The sequence below is a fragment of the Ylistrum balloti genome, unplaced genomic scaffold (assembly GCF_031769215.1).
Source record: "Ylistrum balloti isolate Yb309-2 unplaced genomic scaffold, AGI_CSIRO_Ybal_v1 Utg370282, whole genome shotgun sequence".
In the NCBI taxonomy this organism is placed as follows: domain Eukaryota; kingdom Metazoa; phylum Mollusca; class Bivalvia; order Pectinida; family Pectinidae; genus Ylistrum; species Ylistrum balloti.
Window position 1 is genome coordinate 135,904 of NW_026782216.1, and position 8,780 is coordinate 144,683.

General features: G+C 37.0%; 1 protein-coding gene across 1 annotated transcript; it reads left to right on the top strand.

Annotated features, from left to right (window-relative positions):
• The first annotated feature begins 4,374 nt into the window (after nucleotides 1-4,374).
• LOC132552833 (M-phase inducer phosphatase-like) lies at nucleotides 4,375-8,329 on the top strand. Its single transcript, XM_060217023.1, has 8 exons — nucleotides 4,375-4,488; nucleotides 4,809-4,910; nucleotides 5,141-5,305; nucleotides 5,915-6,085; nucleotides 6,412-6,504; nucleotides 6,804-6,934; nucleotides 7,347-7,464; nucleotides 8,192-8,329. The coding sequence occupies exons 1-8, from the start codon at nucleotides 4,375-4,377 to the stop codon at nucleotides 8,327-8,329; spliced, it is 1,032 nt and encodes a 343-aa protein (XP_060073006.1).
• The last annotated feature ends 451 nt before the right edge of the window (nucleotides 8,330-8,780 follow it).

Below are 8,780 nucleotides of genomic sequence, written 5' to 3' on the forward strand. Positions count from 1 at the left end.
ACGAGAGTAGGAACATTCTAAACTTTCGAATATATACTTTACTCGTTGTATTTAATGATTGCAAACAAGTATTTAGAATTATAGGATATGTTACTGTGTCACACAGTTTCCCATACGCTTGCTCCTGTGTTTACGACAGTTTCAGCTGAAATTGGTTTGATGTATGGGTCCGTATTTTCATTCCGCTAAAATACAGTAAATAAATGAATAAATAAAAATGTAAATCTTTTTATTATCCATTATTTGATGTCTTTAGCATAGCCCGAAAAAAGATAAATAGATAAATAAAAACCGCCAGCATTGATGAAGAAAAGTGACGTTTCAAGTCAGAAACTGTGTAGTAACTACAAAGTATTGATACTAGTTTACATAATCTGCGATATATCAATATTTTGACAAAATCGCTTTCGAAACAGATACAGAAATGTGTATCTACTGCTAAAGTTTTTAATTTATCATTTGTGGTAAATATTTATCAAATACGATTTGTGGTATGGAAATTCAATAAAATCCTCAGTTGATAAAAAACGTGTACGCGTAATGTGATAAACTGAGCTGACTAAAATGTGGCATTTTTATTGCCCACAGTGAGAGGTTATTTTTAAAAGTACAGACCAAATAGTGAATCCTTAGAAATGGTTTATAAGGTGCAATATTAGAAGATAAGAAGAGTGATGGCGTCTTAAACTGTCATCATTATATATAAAGGTTGTTTAATGTGATTTTTTTTATAGTTTCAAGTTTTTACATGCAGAGAAAATATGTTCAGTACATGAGTTTCATAGTATTACTATATGCGGGGCTCACAAAGCGGCTGTTGTTCCAACACGTATCAGAGATGTGTATACATAAGTGAGAGAGAGACAAAGACATATAGTAAAATTTGTTTTTTTTAAACTACCCACATATTCATATCTGAAGCTCTTTTAAAGTCTAGAAGACATAATTAATGTTGGTGTGTATATTTCAACAATTCGTAGAATATTTTCATAACTTAAGAGGTATTTTTTATTGCGAAAAAATTCTTCTTTCTTTTTTACTTCAAATGCTGTTTTTTTGTCGAATCTGGATACCCGACTTCTGTTTTATACCATTGCTAAGACAAGACGATACACCTACATTTTACATTTTCGAGTGTGTTTTGGTATCATTGTAGTGTTGTGTAGAAGATAGAGAGCTGATATTTCTATATCAGCTATGATAACTATCAGCACCATCCTGTGGTGTGATTGCACTGCTGAGAGCAAGGGGAGATAACATCACAGTTGAAACACAACAAGAAGCGATGTCATAACAGTTCTTTGATTAAGGCCAGACACCGTATCAATGATAAAGTACACGATGTTTTGGCAGAAAAAAAGGAAATCGGTTGGTTGAGAAAACTCGAAATGAAGCTCAAATGCTGTACTCGACTGTAAATTGTCTGTGACTGCTAAATGATGTGGTCATTCCAGATACTTCTATCAACATGTAGATTAAACATCTCCAATAAAACTCACAAAAAACAAGAGGCCCATAGGTATTGTATCTAAAGTATTTTAAACACTTGTATCTGTTTCCCTGTATTAGGCTCCCCTCCCAAAGGGGTTAGATGCACTGTTTGTATAGTACTAAGTTCTCTTCAGCAATGATGTCTTCAGATCAAATCTGGACAAAACTAAATAATAAAAAAAAAAAAAAAAAAAACAGCGGAAGGATTTTAAAGAATTTGCTCTATTTCTATTATTGGGTACCGACTTTCCTCCCCCAAGGAACCGTGAATTGATTCCTTCCACACAAGAATATTTCAGATCACTCCTGAAGGAGTTGTAGTATACCAAAGAATCTTACAATTCATTCAATTAAAATAAATCAAGAAATAAATTCATTTATTTTTTGCTAGTAATTCCAATAGCGCATTTTAAAGCGTTCTGCTCAACGGCATGATCACTTCTAACCTGTATCAGTTTGTGTTTAAACCATCAACGAAAATAATCATTGACGTGCTTATATGATGAAATACAATACGTAAATAAAACAATGCAAACTGTGACAGGTTCAGAGACGTGGATTGGAGTGGGGGTGGGGAGGTGTGATGGAGGGGAATAGGGGTAGGGTGGCGAGGTGTGAGGGAAGGGAAGGGGAGGGGGGTTGAGGGTGGGAAGGTGTGAGGTAGGGAAGGGGTAGGAAGGTGTGATGGTAGGGAAAAGGGGTGGGGGAGGCAAAGTGTGTGGGTAGGGAAGGAGGTAGGGGGTTGGGAAGTTGACGTAGTGAAGGGTAGCAGGGTATGAAACATTATGGGTGGTGGTTGTGGAAGCAGGGAGGATTAAGCATTCAGTGGGGCCCGAAGAGTAGAGGTGGGTAGAAATATACTGAGGGGGTAAAGGCGATGTGGAAATATGGAAAGGTAGTGTTTCGGGATGTGAGAGGGATATGTGTTGGGAGGCGGGGTAGGGGATTAGGGGCAGGGGTATGAATGGGGAGGAAAGGAAATTTAGAGTTAGTGTTTGGGAGGATTAGGGTTTGGGAGGTGTGGGGTAAGGAAGTTAAAGATTCTGGAGGTGTGACTTATGGTTGGGCTGAGGAGTCGTGAGAGTTGGTAGGGTTAGGGGTTTGGAAGGTTTGGACTTGGTTGGCATTGAGTTGGGAAGGTTACTGGTAGGAGATTGGGGAGGGATGGGAATAAGGAGACGTGAAAGTATGTAGTGGTTGGGAGTGTGTCTGAAGAACTGGCCCAAATGATGAAATGAGAGAGAAAAAAAGAAAAAAGTGGACGGTTTAATTTAGAGATCCTTTATATATAAAGACAATTCCTTTATACTTGTACTCTTATTCTTGTAGTGTTTTTAAGCAGTCTTACAACTTTTCTTCAGAGATTGTTCTGCTAGCATATTGTGACTTTTTCGGATGGAAATAAATTCTTCATATGGAGCCGCGTTCGCACAGATGGTTTGCACACTGGCTCATGTGACCCGAGTCAAGTGTTCATGGAACTGAAAATCTGACCGTGCTGAAGTGGCTGTATCCTTGGACAAGACATTTTACCCTAATTACTTTGGATGTCATCTGTCACGGGCCTCCCGTTTGTTGTTCAGTGAAATAGTCACCGGCTACTACAATTAGGAAACTATTTCACAAAATAATCTTGGTTATTCACGGAGTGCTTAAACCAAGAAATAAAGAACATTAATTCTCATTTAAAATATTAATAATGTACATATAGTTTTAACTTCATCTTTTGGTGGCAATGCATATATTCACATGTACATATATCAGTATCAATACATTAAAAATACAATATTTCTATGGTGTTATTATAATTATTTAAAAGTGGAACAAACATCCCTATTGATAAAACAACACGTTCACGTCATCAGGTTTAGACCAAACTACATTTCCCTGAATTACCTGCCATTGACCAAAGTGGTCAGTACTAATGACACTTGCACTGGATGAAAGGCTAATTACGTTTTTATAAGTCTGGAAAGCAAGTCCTTGCCTGGCGCGCGTGCTGCAGGACTAGGCATGTCGAGTAACCTGTAATTAACGAGTGACGTCGGCAATAAACTGCTAGTGATAATCAGGTATGTTTCTTATTATACCCGATACCTGGATATAGATACAAGGTATGTAATGTAATGTATTTCATATCTCATAATTTTGTCTAAAGAATGATAAAATGTTTTGCCTAATTGAATTATTTTCTTAGATGTTTTACGTGTATGAAGTTGAAAAAGTCTAAATGATTGTAGTAAAACGGTGAATGATTTTGTTAAATACATGACCCAGGTTCTAGTGACAGATTGACAACTTATTTTACGTATTTGCCTTTAAGGATTACACAAAAGACACAAGTGTACAGCACCTTTCACTGTAAAGAGTAAGATATGGTATAGTCAGACAATGAATTAAACTGTTCTTACTGCTGTTTCGTCCTTCTCTCGTCAGTGCTGCAAGGGATCTAACGGTTAGGAGGCGGCGGAGGAAAAACAAAAAGTAGATGATTAAAGGGGCAGACGAAAATAATACATCACATCAAAAACAAAGGATTTCTTTATGTGAAAAACTAAACAATATATATACTGTACTTCAGTCACTTTTTTCTCAAAAATTGTCGTTCGTTACTCTCTGTAACATATATGTATTTACACAACACAGCTAAATCAGTCTCACTCAAACTCTGTTAAACGTTTGTATTTTTTGATTGAATTATTTTATTCATATTTGTGAGTGTAAGGAAGAGATATTTGTTTTTGGTTATTTTAGTTTGCTTCGATTGCTTGCTATTTTTAGTTTCGTTTTGTTTTCATAATAATAAGCAGAGAATTGAAGTATTTCTGATTAAAGGCAGATGTATGTTTTTTTTTCGTTTTCATCTGTGAAGTATTTGTCACAATGAGGTCAAATAAGAGCCGGACACGACTAACCAACCACGCGGAGCACGTGGCGGCCCCGTCTGTCCGTAAATCACTTCTCCATGACTTCATGAATTGTGATATCCAAGAACAGGTAAGTCGAACAGACGGGAGAATTATCCCACCCCTCCCTTTAAGTACATGTTCGATTCGGGAGCCGGCCTCGGTGACAGCTATTGTATGAAGCGTCCACTGAGGAAGCCATGCGTGCTCCTTACTCAACAGTTATTTGTAAAGTTTTTGAATACATTCATCAGCAATAGATATGGAATGTTTCATAAAATCGTCCAGCTGCATTTTTAGGAGTATAATAAATTGATAAATTACTCACAGTTTTCTCATTTACCTCAAATATAAACCATCTCGAAAATAAGATAATTTGTACAGTATATGACAGTGTCTGATGTATTTCAGGAAGACGAATGTGACAAGCAGGTAAAGATGGTTCTTGAGGAGCCCGGATCTACTGACTTGGGCAATCTCAGTCTTGAAGAATCGGATACGAGTTCTGTGACGGTATTGTTTTACTTTATATATACATGTGTATTATTATATATTGTAAAGTTTTCGAGTTACTTCCATATCAGCAGTATAATTTTATATGTCCAATCAGGTACGTATGTCTGTTATCTATGTCCCTGGTCCAATTAATGATTAAACTGATGATTCCACTTATAATTTTTTATCTTTCCGTGTTTTGAAAATGACTCAACACTTCTTATAAAATTTCGCTTTATATATTGCAGTCACCATCAACATTATGGCTTGCAGCGGAAACAGAAACCCCTGTAGGTAGCCGTCTTGAATTACTAACTCCGAGGAAAAGTCAACCGGGTGATATATCAACAGGGAGACTGTCAACACGCCCTCGCCAAACGTTACCTCGCATTAGACGAAGTGTGTCCTTTGGGGTAAATATTATTAGAATGGTCAGCCCCTTTTTCGAAATGGCTTCGTTTTTATTTCTTATTCGATTGACTTTATTATCGTGAATATTATTTTGAAACGTTTTTACGTTGATATGGTAACCATGTCAAACATTTGCCCCTCCCCCCCCTCCTCTCCCAGCTACATGTTAATTCCGCCATTGAAACTCACTTAAATCCGGTCATAATTCCTGACTAATTTGCGTTTAATCTATATGCATCAAACTAGATTTTGGCATGAACCAGAACCAAACAGGTGATTCCGTTCGATTCGGAAATCACTCGGGCATGTCCGTTGTGGTGAATTGGATGAACTTTGATAATATTGACCGAAATGTTAGTTACGATGTTATCCGATATCTGTCGTCTTGATATATTATCGTTACGTTGTTATCTCCCTTCATTAAATATATAACACAGTAGGTGATGACCTGTAAATACTGCGCCTGTGTCACAACAAAACGATGTTCATTTAGTGTTTGCTTTTGTTGTACCTTGTAGGTGGTTAAACTATGTGCCAAAGAAAATCGATATGTTTTCCATATCTAAATGTTGTAGACTTCTTAATTTTGAAAATCATTTTCTTATTTGAAGGGTCAGTCCGAGTTTAACATTGACTTTATGGAGGCAGGAAGTGACGCCATGCAAACAGCAGTAGATAAGTTGTCCGACAACGACAGTCTGATCGGAGACGGAAGTGCGTCACACTGTCTACCAACAGTCGTGGGGAAACACATCGACATCAAAAGTGTCAATTCTCAAACAGTGAGTCGTGTTATTTCGATGTTTCAACTGTTTGATTCTTAGTCAAGATATCATACAGAAAAAGGCAGTTATCGGTTACATGATAGTAAGGACACTATCTGAATTTCGCAATGAAATGGCATTGTTTGGGTGATGAATTATATTGTGTAACACAAAATCCGAGAAAACAAATCATACCTGAACAGCTTCATTCAAAATAAAAGAAACCCATGGTACAATCGTTTAACACAGCAGTTAACAACCTGAAAATGTCACAGTTGTGACCTATAGTTATAAACCTTTCACAGCTAGAACAGCATAATTAATATTTTCACGTAAATCAACAGCTGTTCGAGGCTCTGTGTAACGGGAACAAGAGAGAACACATCAAAGTCATAGACTGCCGATATCCATACGAGTACAATGGCGGACACATCCAGGTACGTAACCGGAAATGGAAGAACGTGTTGCTGACAGGAGTCTCGATATATGCAAATTATAGATTGTCCTTATATATATAAATGCGCAGTGGAACTTGAGGAGTAATAAATATCGACCATACATACTAATTAGAATTTTTTTTTCTTTTTTGCACAATTCTATTAAGGAGCTCAACTGATATGATCTGCCTTATATTACACCATCCGACATATAACTTCCATTAAACTTATCAAAATGAGACGTATTGCAAAGCAGGTTAAACATAAGTTTTATGTCAGTTATCCATTGTGTTTTTAAGGATGCTGTTAATCTGTACACGCATGAACAAATCCTTAATCTCCTAGAAGAGGGGTCAAGGTCAGAAAGTGGGATGACTCCTCACAAACTTGTCTTTTACTGCGAATTCTCTTCAGTGCGGGCACCATCTATGTAAGTGGTTGAAAGTTACCGTGTTAACATTTTAAATATGACATTTGAGAAAAGTGTATATATATATAGCATTGAGTATAGATAAACAGTTTTGCTAAGTTTACTGCACTCGCGTAAACAAACATGTTTTTTCTCCCCCGTGGGTGATCAGAGTCTAATACGATATAACACCTACATGTCATGACCACGCGGATCGTAACCCATGGCTAGTGAAGATACTTTTCTACATAGGATTATTTTTTGTGATTAAGTGACTTGTTATTTTACGATATTTTAAATAACGATTCCTAAGTCTCCCTATTGACATTCTGGTAAATTTTGGAATGTTACCATGATATTTTTGTAAATATGTCAGTTGTGACTGTTTCTAAAAACTTGGTGTTTTATCTATTTTACTATTTTGTTGACACAGGTACCGGTTTCTTAGAGAGAAGGACCGCTCATTAAACAGAGATATGTATCCGGGCCTGATCTACCCAGAAATCTATCTCCTGGACGGAGGGTACCAAGCATTTTTCCAGTCATTCAAGGTATTACGTCTTTGTTACTAACTTGGGTATTAGAGGAAGAACTCGGCATTGCTATAGATTCATTTATCAGATGTCGTCGATAAAATCAAGCCGTTTTATTCTTTCCGGAACATCTAGTCTTAATCGCCGTGTACATTTTCAGAAAGCTTTCACTCCTTCAGCCATTAAAAAAAAACAGTTTAAAATTTGAATTACGATTTTGAAAACATTTCAATAGTATCTGGTCGTTTCTGAACCAGTCTAATTCAGAACAACTCCTTATCCTGTCCTTCGAAACTGCCTGGTAGGCGAGGTGTTCCAATTGGCTGATCCCTGCACTTCCAGTACTGTACGAAATTGTTCCAAATTACAGAAACACCGGATCGAGATTAGTCTGGATTATCATTCTCGGCCCAAGCTAAAAATCGTCCATTATAATTGATAAGCGATAGTGCGATTTTCACCTGGGGCCGAGGATGCTGAATTTCTTGCCTTAGTACACAAATGGTCTCCTATAAACTATTCGTTGCTTTTCCCAAGTCCGTGCTTTTCCGAAGCGAAGTCTATCGAAGAGTAGAAAAACAACGACATGAAATCCAGTCTATGTAGAGAATAGATGAACTTCATGTCGCGGTCTGTCATTTATTTCGATATAAAAACAAACTTCCATTACTTAGGTTTTCACTTTCTATTGTACATTTCATTTGTTGAGAAGTAATCCAAACATATATTTCTGTTTGTTTTAAAGGAGCTGTGCACACCATCAGCCTATGTACCAATGCGCTCACAATCTCATCTCGCCGAACTACGCCATTTCCGCACGAAGTCAAAGTCTTGGACGGCGGGAGAAAAGAGACGACTTTATTTGAAGTGTCTCCGACTTTAAAATCGAAACTTGTTTTTTTTTCTACTTGCTGTTGTTGTATTTATTATATCGTTGGAATGTTCGTGTTTGTGAAGCAATTGCTTATGTGATAAATAAACAAATCGCCGAGCCATCTGTTGTATATTATTGTTTATTATCCTCATTACGGAAGTAGGCTTAAGTTACACGTATTACGAACAATAGCTTTAGGTAATATCTCATCGCAAACCTCAAAGCGATGTATACCAACAATCAAGTGACAATGAATTAGTCGTATAGCTGAATGCTTTTGTTGGTTCTTTCAATTTTTTTCTGAGTGTTAACAGATGTGACATAATGAGTAGATTAAGATAATCTATGTTGACGAACTACGTACTGCCAGCAATGTTTGAGGGCTAATGACATGCTGATCTCTTAAGAGTTACTCCCCTTCGTTTCAATCTATCATATGGTATGGCAAACGATGAAACAT

What these genes read in the sequence shown, in the direction of transcription:
- LOC132552833 (XM_060217023.1), top strand. Translation starts at nt 4,375, where the DNA reads ATGAGGTCAAATAAGAGCCGGACACGACTAACCAACCACGCGGAGCAC. An exon ending in ACAATGGCGGACACATCCAG is followed by an intron (nt 6,505 to 6,803) that starts GTACGTAACCGG and finishes TGTGTTTTTAAG; the next exon opens with GATGCTGTTAATCTGTACAC. An exon ending in CATTTTTCCAGTCATTCAAG is followed by an intron (nt 7,465 to 8,191) that starts GTATTACGTCTT and finishes TTTGTTTTAAAG; the next exon opens with GAGCTGTGCACACCATCAGC.